The following is a 17,963-nucleotide window of genomic DNA, read 5'->3' on the forward strand; positions in this document are numbered from 1 at the left end:
CAAACCTGCCTGTGCATTCCGTGAGAATACGTTTTCAAGTGCTAATGCAAAGATTTCAAGCTGTCTTCGATGTGGTACCGGCACATTAGAATGTCCCCAACTGCGAATTTATATTTCATCCTTAGCAAGAATACATTTAAATGTGTACGAGTGTTGGTAATACCGTTTTCAAATAAATACATTTCGACAAGTGGAACGAAATCTTTGTTAACATTTGCATCACTGGTCAACCGATCCGACTCGAACAAATTCAGTAACCTCGTCGCTACAGTCGAAATCCAACACTTACATGTAATAACAATCTTAAACACAAAATACCAAAGGCGGTTAAGTATACTTCATTGTCATTCATCCCATGTATCTCTATTTTGTCGTCCTTATTGTTCAAAACGAGCCTGCTAACAGATAAGTGTTACGCGAATTGTCATTAGAACTTGACCTAAATGTAGATTTTCTATAGTCTAACTATTTTGGTTTTCAGCATGAGTGTCTTCCATTGATTGTGTTTGTACTACTAACTGAATGGTGAGAGATCACAATATTGTTGTAGACATAATATCCGGATCAATCATCAACAAGTGAAACTCGTCGATGTTTACATCTGTTACAGTTACTAGTTTACTCCCTCAACAATCTTTATTTATCAATTAACAGCCAAGATCTTAGTATCACGGACTTTTGTATCCACACATTGCTTCATTGCAGCATCAATATCATTAGACTCAGTTGAATTCTGTTTCCATTCACGGTAACGTTTGTCTAACTTCATGCCAGATATTTAACCATGAATCCAGGTTAATGATTCCTATTCTCCACTTACTAAACATTGACGCATAAATATTTAATTGAATTTATCACTGACTTTACCATAGCAAGTAAATCATTATTAGTCAATGGACCACTTTCGCTCGAAGGCCTTTGACTCCCACTCCTGGAAAAGTGTCGACCTTTTCCTTTTGTATGTTTCCTCGAAATGTTCTTCTTTCAGTCGCCTTTTTTCCCCTGATGCTGCAGTTTTTGCAACCCATAGAGACACAGGTTCTATCAGCACTGACGCTACGAATGAAAATATTTCACCAGTCATTTGGATTTACGTCACCTTTGTCTTGGACAGTATTAATGTCACCGAGGTGTTATTTCAGTTCCTTCATCTACGGCAGAGTAGCCTGCATTACTTTCAGGTTGCTTAATAGAATAATATTTATGATCTGCATTATCGGATTAATCCTTATGAAACAATATAGACGGACCAGCAGACTTCGCATAATCTTCACTGTATCTGGCGAGTCCGATAATACTTCTGGCAATATCAACATCGTCAAGAATTGCTTCGAGTTACTTTTCCCGAGCTTCATTAACGATTTTGATAAATGTACCTGGCATTGTTGCCTTTGATGAAAGTATAACCGCATTTGGTTGTCAAATCACTAATCGTCGTAATTGATCTAGAATTAAAGCAATCCCATAAGTTTGCAAACGATCTGCAGCAACAATTTCGATACTACGGATAAAACACGTTGCAATTTGTTTAGCGATTATTTCAGCGCGCGAAAACAACGCCTCAGGCAAATTTAATGAGCCTCTAGAATATCCACGAACAATATCACCAAGACCAGTTCCGTAATGTGACATGTCAAGTCCTGCGTTATCATTATCAAGTGGTCTCACACGCTCAATTATGAATGTCATTTTATTTAAATATCATGCAGATCTCTGATGTACAGTTGTATTGTCGAGATCTTCAAGCACAGATCTAACATGTGCTCATCCTCATTCACAAGGGCAAAACTCCCATTGTGCCATGAAACTGACACCAGCGCCGAGGGAGTAATCGTTATCAGATCAGCGATGGACTCAGTCGGGCAAACGCAATACTATATAAATTTGCGATGCTTGCGTTTTCGAGGCTGAAGCTACATAACTAACACTGATCACGTTACAGATCAGACTGATCTGAGTCGTCTTGATGATCCTGACAATGTCTGACTCGATATTGTGACTGAAACCGTTGGATCCTGCAGACCTTTTTAGTCCACAGGTCACACAAGTACTATTGTCAACGATGCCTGACCAATATCAGCCCCGTACGTTGGAGATGTTGACTTTAGAACCCCGTTTTGATCACCAACGAAATCTTTCGTCGGATCTATTCATTGATTCATTCAATCTCGTTTGCGCTCGAGGGTAGTCCAACAGCAATCCAGGTGGTACAGCCGTTTGACGAAAACACAAAACATTTATTTACGGGGCATTTTGGGAAGTCGATTCGAAAAAAATACCGCCAAAATAATAGTAGTAATTGCAAAATCAAAAAGTCCAAGTAGGCGGTGTAATGCTATTTTCCAACGATCGTAGCCAATCAGTAGAGAGATTATTTCGCAAGAATTTCATGGGCTTATTTGGAACAATCAGAATCACATAACATGTGATTCTGATTGGTCCGAATAACACAATATTAGCTTATTATAATATTACAAATATTCAACGGTACACTCTATAGGTAAAATTTACCGCCTATGTGATAAAATATATTATCATAAATTCTCTACGAAATATGTTATGACTACAATATGCTCACATAATATAAGAAATATAGCCACAGTCAATATAAAATACTCTCACACAAACTAAAAGTGTTCTCTGTAAAATGTATTCTCCTTGCTATATATTCTTACACAGAGAAATAAATATCCGCATAATGTATTTTATAAAGTATAGTTCGATCAAAAATCACTGTTGTATGCAGCTACGGCAGTACATAGACCTGGTATGGAAACTTTACTTGCGGGCGCCCAAGGTGAAAGGCTCAGCACTGGTCATGGGCACGTGCTTAAATCATCCACTCGCGTGTGATTTAATGGTAAATTAACGAAGTATAGAATGTCATGAGCTATATTAGCTATCAAATTCTAAACCCTCATAAATATACTACTCGTGTCGTGCCAAATACTCCCCGTTAAAACTATTTTCAAAACATTGCTGATCTTTTTGTACGTATAGTCATTGTACATAAAAAATAACACAGTAGTAAATGAGAACGTTATTTCAGATGTCTTGCACATTCAAGGTGCGGAATTCTAATTTTACGGCCCGGAGTCGAAGGCTGATGTTTATAAATCTATAATTCGCCAAATATATTGCATTGAATCCTCCAATAACATCATAATTGGTGTATTCTACTGAACGAACCGAAACACAGAATTGGAAAACAATTCTCTGATAAAATCAAACACGAAGAGCTGAACTCCAACGCCGGCTCCATTATAAAAGTGATGTTTGTCACGTGTAATGACGCAAAAGTCAACTCGCCTTATGAAGTCATTGCAAATAGAACAATTAATTAAAGCGATCTGTAAGGTTTTAAGTAATTTTAGTATCAATAAATAATCGTCATTTATAAATATATACTTTTTAAATGTGGTGACGAAGCATTTGAGAAGTTGCACATTTAGGGGACGAAGACTATCGACAAAAGGAAAGACATTTCATGTATCTTCTATAATCGGTCGTTTCGTTCTTTTATACAACTCTAAATCGAGGTTTTGTCATTCAGAGTCCCGAAATGTAGGTCAGAATTCACAAGGTCAAATCGTTCCTCACGATACAACTGTGAAACAGACAGGTGTCAGATTGATTGCTGGATATATAATGATAATACCTTCACTGAAATGTTCTCGCATAGAAAATGAAACTGACAATAACACTAATGCTTCTCTGCCTGGTCGGTAAGGAAATATTAGTCGTACCATAATCAATACTCTTTCTATCCATATATCTTGCTTGACTTCCATCCATCAATACATCTTGACTTCTATCCACCAATCTATTTTCTTGTTTGGTTTGTTTGGACAAAAGGCAATTCAAATGGACGGATTCTTATTTAAACCTTATGTTCAGAAACAGTTTTTATTTATGTTAAATACACAAATGATACTCTGGACAACCGAGTACAGTTAGGCCTCCTATAACATTTACTACAGTTAAGCCTCGCAGAAAGCTGTATTATAATTAAAGAAAATGTAATACTAACATGAAAATGGGTCCTTGATGAAAATGGATAGGAGATTGCAATCGTAAATTCTTTGAACAAATTGTCTTTAAGCGAATTATTGTATTTCGAACAAAAAAGACTTTATTTGAAGAAAATATAAAGGTACAGCTATGGGGAGGACGTATTAACCATCAAATGCAAACATTAATGTGGGTGAATGGGAGAGAGAAACAAATTGATTAGGCCCAGTCATGTGTGTTTGTGTGTGTGTGTATGTGTGTGTGAGAGAGAGAGAGAGAGAGAGAGAGAGAGAGAGATTTGGATTTTTATTGTAGATTTACAAACTGTTCAGTCATATCGCTACGATGTCTGCAGTGTGGCAGTTTATGATGATGCCGCTAGTATCGTTTGTATGTCTTTAGTAAGACGCGGCCGGAGTTCGAGCATGCGACCTCCGAGGCGGACGATCTAACCACTTGGACCACCGGAGCGGTCAAGAAAATTCTTAAATAATTATTCGAATGTTTTCATTTAAACATATTGTAGGCGGTCGATTGATGGCTGAGAGAACTGAAGAAAATGGTACAAGGGAATATATACAATTCATCATAACTCATCCTCTCAATAAGGGCAGACCAGCAAGTACACTTCTGGGGCCACCATTGACTGTGGAAGAAATTACTAATACCTTGCTGCCTTTGGTCGACAACGTTGATGCATCACACATACAACCAGTCAGCCGGGTAGAAGCAAAAACACACGCGCACACACATGCACACATACATACATACATGCGTTTATATATATATATATATATATATATATATATATATATATATATATATATATATATATATATATTTGTGTGTCGGTGTGTGTGTGTTTTCTATATACATCCGAAGTAAACTTTACTCTTTGCAATAGAAAAGAAAATGCATTAAGGAGATAGGCAAAATAATACTCTTGCAATATCATTGCATGCTAAATGTTTCATTGAACTAAGTTTAGCAAATGTATTTTCATTGCTTAGCAAAACAATCCGGCATAAAATTGTATTTTAAAGGTAACTACTGATGAGAAATAACCAATTGTCTTTTCACGCAGCTTTATCAGGTTACAGACGGTCTGAAAACATTGGAGTCAGATGATTTTCCCCTTAAGGATATCTGGCTTATTCCTGGTTATTATCTGATGTCTCTGAAAGAAGTGGTGGAAACAATTTCAACGATGAAGCAAGTCTCTGGTGTCTGGAAACCATCATGGCTTCCGTTGTTTTCTTCACGCGCTGGCGACTTTATTGTTTATGACACTCAAAACGGGCATATTTACAAAATTTTCATCAAAGAGTCACTGGGTTCGGTGCTGGCATCAAGCATAGAAGAATTTCTCAAAGAGTTGGTACAAAAATTCAGAGATGGTATAATATTTATTGATGACGATGGCTTACTTCACGAGACATTGTGGAAAGACGAAGTTTCTGGAGCGAAGCCTCAGAAGCACTTCAACCTTCATGTAGACAGAATATCGGAAGGAATCAACTTGTACGACAGCGTGAACACTCCAAGCATTGACAAAAGGTTCCTTCTCGTAAAGAATCTTGTATTTAGTTGTACCAATATGCCACATGTTTGTCAGAACATTAAAAATGCTATAACCAACAAAGGTAAACCGCAAATTCTGCAGCGTATAACAGATACAAATCAGATAAGCACTAATCGTCGACTAGCATGCGGTAAAGTTTCATGCAAGACGGGGGACTCTTGCGATGAGTATCCGTTTGCTTCCACAACCCAAGGAGGAACTGGTGCCACTACTCTGTGTGTTCCTCTATCCGAGAATAATTCTCAGGGGGGACAACTTAGCAGTTTCTACACAAGACAAAATGTGGCTAACGGCGACACGTTCCACGTACAAACTCCTCCATGAAATTCAACAATATTGCGAATGACTCGCTGACCGCCTTTGCCCATTTCATGAAAAAGGTTTATGTATCAAATATAGTTCTAAAACCATTTTTATGTTGTCAAACATGCAAAGGCCATGATAAGCAAATATTTGCATTAAATAAAGGCGAGGTCACTTTGTATGCATTTGTTGCCTCGTTTAATTCACCACATACACATGCGTCCAATTAATGAACTTTTTTTTATTCCACCTCCTTATTCCTCACAGGTTACACAAGGGAGATAACTTGAATATTCTTCATACAGGACCAATTGCATTCATCAACACAGTATAAGATATTCTGTATAATAGCTTGAAGTTGATATGTGTGCCAATATACAAAAATGTTTCGCGACCTCATTCATCTTTTCAGTGACTTCAGCCTTTTTGAGCTATAGCATTTGATTGAACGCACTGGTCAAATGTTAGATACCTTTATTGTATGGTTCTGTGCGATGATTGTAGTTACATCCTTATTGTATGGTTCCCTGCAATGATTGTAGTTGAATCTTTATTGTATGGTTCTGTAAGATGCTTATAGTTATAGCTTGATTGTATGGTTCTGTATGATGACTGCAGTTATTCTATCATATTTTTCAGTCAAAATATATTGATAAAAATATGCTTAATACCATTTATGAACTACTTCATACAAGTATGTCAGGGAAATGTGTTAGTGACTTGTCCCTAGGTAAAATTATCAAAATTTCCACATTTGTGTGGTTATAGTAATACTACTTATACTAATACTAGTAGTACGTATTAGTAGTAGTAGTAGTAGTAATAGTAGTAGTAGCAGTAGCAGTTGTATGTTCGAAGAAACGTTCAAAATATATCAGTACTAATGTCATTGTCATCAGCGTCAACAGAATACTCAATCTTGTGTGCTGTACTAAAACTCCGTAAAAAGGCCAGACGTTGTGTTCAACAGACCCCATTCATACATCCGTAAAAAGGCCAGACTTTGTATTCCATAGGCCCCATTCATAACTCCGTAAAAAGGCCAGACGTTGTATTCCACAGGCCCCATTCATAACTCTGTAAAAAGGCCAGATGTTGTATTCCACAGACCCCATTCATAACTCCATAACAAGGCCAGACGTTGTATTCCACAAGCCCCATTCATAACTCCGTAAAAAGGCCAGACGTTGTATTCCACAGGCCCCATTCATAACTCCGTAATAGGGCGAGATGTTGTATTCCACAGGCCCCATTCATAATTCTGTAAAAAGGCCAGACGTTGTATCCCACAGGCCCCATTCATAACTCCGTAACAAGGCCAGACGTTGTATTGCACAAGCCCCATTCATAACTCCGTAATAGGGTGAGATGTTGTATTCCACAGGCCCCATTCATAACTCCGTAAAAGAGCGATACTTTGTGTTCCACAGACCCCATTCAAAACTTCATAAAAGAGTGAGACATTGTGTTCCACAGACCTCATTTATAACTCCGTAAAAGGGCGAGACTTTGTGTTCCACAGACCCCATTTATAACTCCGTAAAAAGGCCAGACGTTGTATTCCACAGAACCCATTCAAAACTTTGTAAAAGAGCGAGACATTGTGTTCCACAGACCTCATTTATAACTCCGTAAAAGAGCGAGACGTTGTGTTCCACAGACCCCATTCATAACTCCATAAAAGAGCGAGACGTTGTGTTCCACCGACCCCATTCATAACTCCGTAACAGGGCGAGACGTTTTGTTCCACAGACCCCATTCATTCTTATTATTTAATAACTATTCAAACATAAAAGTTATTTACGGGCAATCCTCATTTCACGCTCACTGAAAGATGGCAACATTGAAGGTCTATCATAGTTCTAGGTGCAACATGTACACGTACTTCTAACCATTTCTTCTTGTCATAGCTACAAATGTCATACAACTATAGAAATATATTTCGAGGAATATTTAAATTGCGATGATTGTGCATTCTTAGGACCTGGTATTGCGTTGATATAAATCAGTACTGATCATAGATAGTTTCTGAATCGACCGTTCTCGTCTTCGCCCCAAAAAATATTACATGGACTAATGCGCCATTAAAAAATAACGTTCTGATTTTTTTTCTTCTTCTACTCTGAGTCAATGTTGGTGCAACATAATCAACGGGAATGCGACCGTTGTGGATTTGTCACTGAACTACACTTCATCGTCCTTGCAACAGAAACATTATTTGAGTGTTTTATGTGTGGCAGTCAGAGACAGTGTGTTTTTGGCGTGCTAATGCAATCGCTCCATGCTGGCCACAAGTTGGTATTGGTACATCCGGGTCATCCAAAAGGTTGATTTTAATCTGACCATTAGCAAGATTATATTTCAGTATATATGAGGGTTTGTTAACACCACTCTGAGGCAGATCTTCGTCAACAAGCATCACCGGCCAGCTAATCCAAAACCCTGGTCGGAGAATTCCACAACCCCATCATCACATTCATAAGCCATCACTTATATCTGATGTTAAACACCCATACTTACAGATATTGACTTTTTGATGCAAATGTAAAAGATTCCATAACGTTACTGTCGAGGGTATATGATAGTGGCGATTTACCATGTCGCCTATCATTTTCTAATACTGTTAATGTACTGGTTAATGTACTGGATCAGTGCCTATGAAAAGATAAATCTAGTTTTTTATAACCATCAAAATCAAAATAATAAAATCTGATTCATGATTATAATATAAACATGCCAGTAATAAACGTCACTTTCTTCTTAATTGCTTCCACTGCTATGTATATTTGATTTAATTATATATGATTTAATATATATTTCAGTTAAATTGTTTGTCAGTTTGAAATTATTTTATTTTTCATTACATGATATTGTAGTGTAAATTTATTCACTAGAGATGATACTTTTTTCCAGAAAATAGTTTGACCTTGACTGTTAGTTTATAAACACCAGATGTTTATCTAAATCCTGACCTTGCTTCAAAATTCATAGCATCCATCGTAAACAAGTTATATTTTATTTTAAAATGAGTGGTTGTTTCCGAGGTCATGTTGGGACTTCGTCTTTAAGATGTAAACACTTTCTTTTATTTCTATGAGTAAAATGATTAGTTTTCGTCAGGGTCACACTGGGTAGACGTGATCTTTAACAAGTATTTAGCTTCTATAAACCTTCGAGATGATCAAGTGACCCCTTGTTTACGTTTAGAATATGATATAACCCACGTTTTGGAGAATTAATCATTTTCTTACACTAGAAGTTGGATGTTGTGCTGTTTGGAGTTCAAATTACTTGGATTCAAAAAGATTAATTCTGTTATTTTTCTGGAAAATATGTGCTCATTAAAAATTTTTAAAAAAAAAAGTTGTTATAAAAATCTATTCAGCTAACAGAAACCGGAGTGATAATTCTTGTTTCTACAAGGAACTGTAGACTTCCACACTACGGATTGCAGCATACGTCATCGTCTTCCATCTTGGATTCTTCGTCAGGATTTGAACTTGAAATCAATCAGTAGAACATTTTATTATTAGGACTTCAAAACTTTTATTCTTGGATAATTCTTGGATTATTCTGGATTTGATTCTATAAAACCGTAAGTTCATATTTTTTAATTTTACATAATTTTTCCAGAGAAATAAATTATTTAATTTTACCAAAGACTGTTGTTTTCACTCTTTCTCGTGTTACTGTTTATTCGAGCCTAAACACATAACATAAGAAATTTGGGGTAACTCGTCCTGGACTATTTTGAATTTTGAATAGAATATTTCAGAAAACTTTGTTTTGTTTTTTAATTTGAATTCCCTATGTTTTTTAAATGTTTAGTGAAATCGGCAAGCTTTTGCTAATTTCTCTTCAAAAGTAGAAATCTTTCTTTCAAATCCTACCCAGGAACAATTAGATCATTTCAAAAAAGATGATTTGATTCAACTTGCCAGAAAATACGATTGTTCTGAAGTAAAGGCTTCCTTAACAAAACAGGAAATAAGAAATATTTTACTTCAGTATTTGGTACAAATACAACATAATGTTTTGGATAAAAGTGTTTTGGTTTCGATCAGTAAGTCTGTATAACAAAATGAAAGAATTAGAATTGTAGCAGGAGCATATATTTTATAATTTTATATACTCATGTTTTAATTAGGCAGAAGTATGTATTTTATTATTTTATGTAGTTAATGTTTATTAATGAGTGAAATAAGGTCATCAGTTGCAATTATTGTGTTATTCTCTATTTTACACATATTTAGCTATTTAGGTAACCTTGAAGGAGGATTACCTGTTTTGTTTACTGAGCAATGAAGCTACCCTGATTACTGTTCATGCTGGGTTGTTCTACTGTATGACAAGTGGTAAACAACTTTCTGATTGGTTAGTTTGCTACTTGTCTGTATAAACAACATGGTATGAACAGCATATCAGTGGTGGTCATTCCATTGGAGCTTCTGAAGGGTGCTGCTCATGGCATTGCATTAAAGTGCCTGATGATTATTTTGCTTGCAAGATGTAATTTGGCCTTTGTCCCATATGATAAGGTAAATAGATTTATAATATGGTTAATGTAACAGTTTATTTTATATGTATTCTGCATATTTCTCTGGAATGCATATTGATGTATTTTAGTGCATTTTAATAGGTTATCAACCTTCATTTTATTAGCATATCATTCTGTCCATACATTTGTCTGTCTGTCTGTCCTCTACTTTTGCTCTAAACAGTGACTGTTGTTTAGGTATAGTTGATCCACTATCTCTCTAGATGTATAATTAATAAATATATGGTACTGTAAGTTATTTGTACTGAATGTACTATGTAAACAATAATGCACTGATGATACTATTTATTATTGTAGTAAATGTATTTTTATTGTATTTGTAGGGTGTATGTAACAAAGCAGGAGAAATGTATCAATCTCCACTTATCAACCTCAATGCACAATGAACCCAATAATGAACAAAATACTGGACTTGTATCGTCTATTCAGTGAGTAGAAGGCAAGTGCTGTAACAAAATTAAAACACAAAATGGAACTGGAGTTGAGGAAGCTGGAACTTCAGAAAGATAAAGAGGAAAAACAAATGCAAATGCAGTTACAATTGGAGAAAGAAAAAGAACAAATGAAATAGGAGAGAAAAAGGCAAATGTTATTACAAAAAGAACAAAGTTGCAATATGAGATAGAGGAGAGAGAGAGAGACAGGAAAGAGAGAAAGAAAAACAAATGCATTTGCAAGGAGAAAGACAAAAAGAACAAATGCATTTACAAAAGGAAGAGAGAAAGAGAGAGACATGCAAATAGGAAGAGAGGGAATATCAATGTAGAACGAAAGAAATGGAACTGGCAAGTGAAATGCACGTTCATCCTCCAAATTCAAATTTAAGTTTTGATCTTACAGAGAATATTAGATATGTGCCCCCTTTCAGAGAAAAAGTAGACAAATGGAATTATGAGAAAATGGAGACCTCCCGATGTACCGGCTGATGACGAATGGTCAGTGAACTATCAAATTGTAGTCCCAAAACCTTACAGACAGGAAATACTTAGTCTGGCCCATGAAACTCCATTGGCTGGTCATTTAGGAATGAATAAAACTTATCACAACATCTTAACTCACTTCTATTGCCCAAAAATCAAAAGTGATCCATGTAAATACTTAGATCTTCACATACCTGTCAAATAGTAGGAAAACCAAATACGAAAATACCTAAGGCTCATCTGCAAGATATTCCTGCCTTTGATGAACCATTTAGTAGAATTATGGTAGATTGTGTTGGTCCCTTACCTAAGACCAAGTCAGGTAACCAATACCTGTTGACCATTATGTGTGCATCAACATGATTTCCAGAGGCAATTCCCTTGAGGAATATAAAATCTAAAATAATAGTAAAATCTTTGATAAAGTCTTTACTCAATTTGGCCTTTCTAACTCTATCCAATTGGATCAAGGGTCAAATTTTATGTCTGACACTTTCCAGCCTATTATGCTTCAATTTTGCAATCAGCAATTCAAGTCAAAAGTGAAATTACTATTTGACAGAACTACAATGGAGAGAACTTTAAAGTTTGTAATAATGTAGTTCTGTCTATCTTGCCAATTCTTAAATTTGTTCTCCCGTTTAGATATTAAGGCCCTTAAAAGGTTAAGAAGAAAATGACAAGTTAAATAATATTAGTGCTCCTGGTATCTAAATAAATTACAGGAGTACCAGTATAATGAAAGAGATAGCCAGGTTAAACATGCAATTAATTTAGTTGTACCTGTCTCACTCAGTGAAGATTTAAGTGAAGGAATATCATCGGATTCTACTGACATTGGAGTGAAAAATCTTCGGAATTCAGAAATTATGAAAGATCGGGTCCAGAAACTCGCATTTGCAAGAACAAGAAAGAAATGAACTTTCAGTTATTATTTAAATATCAGCACTTATTTCCATATGTTCCTACAGGGGCAAAAAAAATTTTCAATGACCTTGAAATTGTAACTTCCAAACCTGTCAAGCAACCACCATACACGATGAACCATCTCACACAAGAATACAGGAAAAAAGAAATTCAATATCTGCTGGAGAATGATTTTACAGTGCCCAGTAAAAATGACTGGAGTTCACCATGCATACTTGTTACAAAAACAGATAAAACTGTCCGTATGTGTACTGATTATAGAAAGGTGAATAGTGTGACAAAAACAGATTCAATACCATTACCAAGAATCGATGACTGTACTGATAAGATTGGGAATGCCAAGAATGTCACCAAATTTGACCTTCTGAAAGGATTTTGGCATATTCCACAAACGGAAAGAGCAAAAGAAATTTCGACATTCATGACTCCAGATGGACTTCACCAATATAAAGTAATGCCGTTTAAGATGCATTGGTCAACAAGTACATTTCAACGTCTCATGAATATGATTACCTCTGGTCTAGACAATTGTGATGCTTAGATCAATGATGTCATCATCTACAACGACACCTGGAAAGAACATTTAGCAACAATTTGGAAATTCTTTGACAGACTCAGTCATGTTTGACAATTAAGTGAGTTCTATCGAGCTAGTGTAACGTTTCTAGGACATATCATGGAAGATGGACAAATTAAACCTAAGGTCAATGGTATCTCTGAATTTCCCGTGCCTGTTAATGAAAAGCAACTGATGCAATTTTTGGGTATGACCAGATACTACCAAAAGTTCTGATCCAATTTTTCTATAATTGCTGAACCTCTGACAATTTTATTGGGTAAGAAAAACAAGCTCCTTTGGACTGAAAAATGTCAGGAGGCTTTTGACAAGTTGAAAGCCATACTTAAAAGCATGCCAGTTCTTACAGCTCCAAATTTTAGCCAACCTTTTAAACTGTCTATTGATGCAAGTGATGTTGGGGTTTGAGCACTTTTGATTTAAGATGAAAATGGCATTGATCATCCAGTGTGCTATTTTTCTAAGAAATTAAATAAGCAAGATATTCAACAATTGAGAAGTAATGTTTGGTTTAGATATTGGTGTTACAACATTTTAAAGTTTACCTATGTTCAGCTCCTACTTTGATTATTGTATTTAGTGACCACAACCCCCTTACTTTCATCAGCAAGATGAAAAGTAAAAATCAAAGACTACTAAGGTTAAGTTTGTTACAGGAATATAATCTTGACATCAGGCACATCAAGGGAAAACATAATTTAATAGCAGACCCATTTTCCTGTGTACAACAATGTATTATTTCATGTAAGCTGTGTAATTTATTAGTTCTTTTCAACCCCCTGTATAATTCATCTGTAGTAAAAAGAAAGATTTATGTATAAATCTTTTTTTCTTTAAGGAGGAAGTGTTATGTACATTTGATTTAATTATATGATTTAATATTTAGATTTATTATATATTCATTTCAATTTAATTGTTTGTCAGTTTTAAAAACTTTTATTTTTCATTACATGATATTGTAAATTTATACACTAGAGATACTTTTTTCAGAAAATAGTTTGACCTTAACTGTTAGTTTATAAACACCAGGTGTTGATCTAAATCCTGACCTTGCTTCAAAATTTGAAGCAACCATCGTAAACAAGTTCTATTTTATTTTAAAATGATTGGTTGTTTTCTAGGTCATGTTGAAACTTTGTCTTTAAGATGTAAACAATTTTTTTATTTCTTAGAGTAAAATGATTGGCTTTCCTCAGGGTCACACTGGGTAGACATGATCTTTAACAAGTACTTAGCTTCTATAAACCTTCAAGAAGATAATGATGTGACCCCTTGTTTACGTTTAGAATACGATATAACCCATATTTTGGAGAATTAATCTCAGTTTCAGCTGGGCTTTTTCTTACACTAGAGTTTGCATGTTGTGCTGTTTGGAGTTATTTCAAAAGGATTATTTTTCTGGAAAATGTGCTCATGTAAAATTGTTCATCAAGGAAGGTTTTTTGTAAAAATATATTCAGCTAACAGAAACAGAGTACTAATACTTGTTTCTACAAGGAACTATAGATTTCCACACTACATATTGCAGCATGCGGAGCCCCAAGTGGTCTAAAGCGCTCTCCGTTACGAATCACTGCCATCTCACCTGTCTGCATGGGTTTGAGTCTGATTCAGCCAATGTAGGTATGTGAGAAAACATGCCAGTAGCTTCTCGTGGGTCGGTGGTTCTTTCCGGGGTTTTCCAGGGTTCTTCCTCCACCATTAATACTGGCTGCCATGTATAGCCTATCGTGTGCTGAAAAATGGCGTTAAACCCCACAACAGCAGTATATGTCATTGTCTTCCATCTTGAATTCTTCGTCTGGATTCAAATTTGAAATCAGTATAACATTTTTTTATAAGAACTTCAAAATTGGATAATTCTCAGATTATTTTGGATTTGATTCTATAAAACCGCAAGTTCATATTTTTTTTATTTTTACATAATTTTTCCAGGGAAACAAATTATTATATCTTTTTCAAAGCTTGTTGTTTTCACTCTTTCTTATCTTACTGTTAATTCGAGCCTAAACACAGGACATGTTACCTCTGATATGACTTGGAAACAAAGGCCACACAAAAAATACCTTTTCATTAATCAACACTCTAATGACAAAATGCTCTGTGACAAGCAGCCAAAGTACAAATTAATAACAGATTTGTTCAACACAATAGAAAATACTGATGATGCATAACAACTTATTGCGTTTTACAATATTAAAAATGAATCCTACTAATTTGAATAATGAAGGAAAGCAATATCAAATAAGAACCATAATAATATAAACAGTTAATCTCAGTAATTCAAAGTAATACGCACAATGAATGTTGTTGTTGTTGTTGTAGGGTTTAACGTCATTTTTCAGCACAAGATAGGCTATACAATAGGCTATACATGGCGGCCAGTATAACTGGTGGAGGAAGAACCACCGACCCACGAGAAGCTACTGGCAGGCTTTCCCACGTACCCAAGCTAGCCAAGCATTGGATTTTGAACCCACGCTGAGGTGAGATGGCAGTGATCTGGAACGGTGAGCGCTTTAGACCACTCGGCCACTTGGGGCCCCCAAAATGAATGATGGTAGGATGAAATTTCAACAACAGTAATATAAAATATTTACAAAGAATGCAAAACCGATCCATATTCATTTACTATCATTGACAAACAACTTGATAAACTGATATATACACCTAAACAATATAAATTGCCTAATTTCACTACTTACACATTTATATACCACATCGACATGTATGGATTCTATATATAGATTCCTTTATTACAACCAAGTTGACAGAATTGTTTTGATGTCTACATATTCCCATGCCATCCTAGAGTTATTATTGCAACATAATCCTCTACCATTGTTCAAATACTCATAATAATTGTTCATCCAATATTCTCATGCCTTCTTTGAGATTAGACCTTTTAGGAGCTGAATTAGAAGAGACGGTTCGATCTTACATGATTTCTTTGAGATTATTTGAACTTTCAGCATTGCAGATGAATTCACAACTTCAATGTCATCAATTACTGGTCTTTTCACTGACGCTTCTTCTATGTCAAGCTCATCAAAAAATGAGGAATCTGCATACTTTCGCTTTTGTACCTTTTCCCCCCCTTTTTCTTGCATGGAAGATGTATCTTCTGTAAACACTGATGCACTGTTTTAGTCTGAAATAGAAAAGAAGTATTTTATTGTCAAATTATTAATAAAGTAGTAAGATAAAAATCTATAATAAAAAATGCAAATGATCAAATATATAAAAATCTGTAAGTGCCTGGAATAAATACTAACTGTAATACATAAAAAAATTCAAACTAATACTATAGATGCCATTTTGTCATTTAAGTCAAATACAGATGGTCTGACACTTCCAAATGTAACTTTTTATTAAATATATTCTGTGGTTCTTCCAACAGATGTTTGAAACATGATAAAAGAAGCTTACATTTGTGATCAAACTTTATTAAACTTTTCATGTAATTTACAAATTTTGTACCCCATGTCTAGCAAAAGGTATAAATTATTCATCTTCTTTCATTTCATGAGCTCTCACATAAAATCAATTGTTTGAAAACCCATATAGGACCACTGCCCTGAAAATTATATGTAAAGAAATAAAAGAAGAGTAACAAATAAAGACAAGTACTATTTATCTCTTCTTTCTTGGTGCCTGGCAGCAAAATATCAGCAGAAAGAATGCAGAAATCCTCAAGGAATTGGTCTTGATCTTGATCTTGTGAATCTAAGCATGGGTTCAAACTGTCTGGACACACGAGTTCATACTGTTCATCAAGTCCTACAATGCTAGGAGCAGCTCAAAGTCAAGGGCATACTTGTTGCTGTAAAGAACAAATGTTTCATGAGAATGGTAAAAAAAAAAAAGTTAAAGCAACATTTTAAGCTTAATGAAAGAGTGACAATGATGAACAGATCTGACATTTTACATCTCTAATTCACATTATCTATATTTTGTTCCATAAAAGATTTCATCAATAGACAGCATTTTATTTAACAAGGCAATTAAGAACCATTACCTTTACAAATACAATGATTGAAATTATTTATGCCATAATGAGCCAGAAAGTTTATATGTAATCTGACCACATATCCAGAGTAAGTTTCACTCCTGAACATCAGACTTTTTCTTTTTTTTTTTACCAAATCACTCAACCTCATTGAAAAAGGCAAATCAGTTATCATTACAATGAAGATTACATTTTCAATCAGTGATCTGAAACTGAAGATTTTTTAAGCATATATACTTGCTCCAACAGGTAAAGAAAAATTGAGAAAATTGGGATGAATTAAATTTGCTCTTTTTATGAAGTCTAAGCTAATTCATCAAATATCAACCTATTTTCAAAGTGAATCCAAATTTTTTTTTGTGGCCTCACGAACTGCTTACCTACCTTACCCCAAATGCGACAGACAATGGCTCAAAACTAGATGTTCTACATTTTGTAAACCATTTGATCATATTTGACAACATAGCAAGTCGAATTTAGCAATGCACACAGCGTGTTATTTGCTGTCGTCAATGAAGTAAGGGGAAATAACTTCAGATACGAACGGCGTCGAGTCAAATTTCTTCTATGCAAATTAATTCCCATGTCTGAAACCTAATGCGATTGTTTGTTTTGTTTTAGCTCCAAAAGTGCTCATTTTAGTTGTTGCTCTTATAACTTGTGTAGGGACAAATAATCAAGCTTCCTGTATCATGATCGATAATCTTGTATCTTCAGGGGTAAACAAAAATTGTATTTTCACATATAGAAAAATAGGAATCAAATAAAATGTTTCACATATAGGATTCTATGTTTCGTTCTTAAATTTATCATAAACATGAGTAAAAAAAAATATGATAAAAATAAATATAAAATTATCAAATCAAAATTTTACCAGCTATTATTCTCAGTGTGATCCTTCCTTTCGCATGAGGCCATTTCTCTCCGGTAAATTCCTTTGCTTTATTGGTGTGGTCCGTCTCAAACTCCATCATAGGAAGGACCCCTTATTGCCGAAACTTGAAATGGTTTTTATGTGTACATGTTTCCCCATAGTGTGTATCGTGTTTGTGAAGATTTGTAAAGAAGAATTTTGT

The 17,963-nt window shown here is 35.0% G+C and overlaps 1 protein-coding gene and 1 long non-coding RNA gene across 2 annotated transcripts; one reads left to right on the forward strand and one right to left on the reverse strand.

The window, feature by feature from the left end:
* The first annotated feature begins 3,591 nt into the window (after window positions 1-3,591).
* LOC149791546 (uncharacterized) lies at window positions 3,592-6,077 on the forward strand. The gene is made up of 3 exons (XM_089969215.1): window positions 3,592-3,725; window positions 4,538-4,734; window positions 5,096-6,077. The coding sequence occupies exons 1-3, from the start codon at window positions 3,686-3,688 to the stop codon at window positions 5,915-5,917; spliced, it is 1,059 nt and encodes a 352-aa protein (XP_089825341.1). The 5' UTR covers window positions 3,592-3,685; the 3' UTR covers window positions 5,918-6,077.
* A 9,411-nt stretch (window positions 6,078-15,488) lies between these two features.
* LOC149791547 (uncharacterized) lies at window positions 15,489-17,428 on the reverse strand. The gene is made up of 3 exons (XR_016423372.1): window positions 17,272-17,428; window positions 16,509-16,701; window positions 15,489-16,029 (listed from the first exon to the last, which is right to left on the reverse strand). It is a non-coding gene; the product is annotated as an uncharacterized LOC149791547 (long non-coding RNA).
* Between the last annotated feature and the right edge of the window lie 535 nt (window positions 17,429-17,963).

This window comes from Sinohyriopsis cumingii, chromosome 9 (assembly GCF_028554795.1).
Source record: "Sinohyriopsis cumingii isolate HCF-2022 chromosome 9, ASM2855479v2, whole genome shotgun sequence".
Classification (NCBI taxonomy): domain Eukaryota; kingdom Metazoa; phylum Mollusca; class Bivalvia; order Unionida; family Unionidae; genus Sinohyriopsis; species Sinohyriopsis cumingii.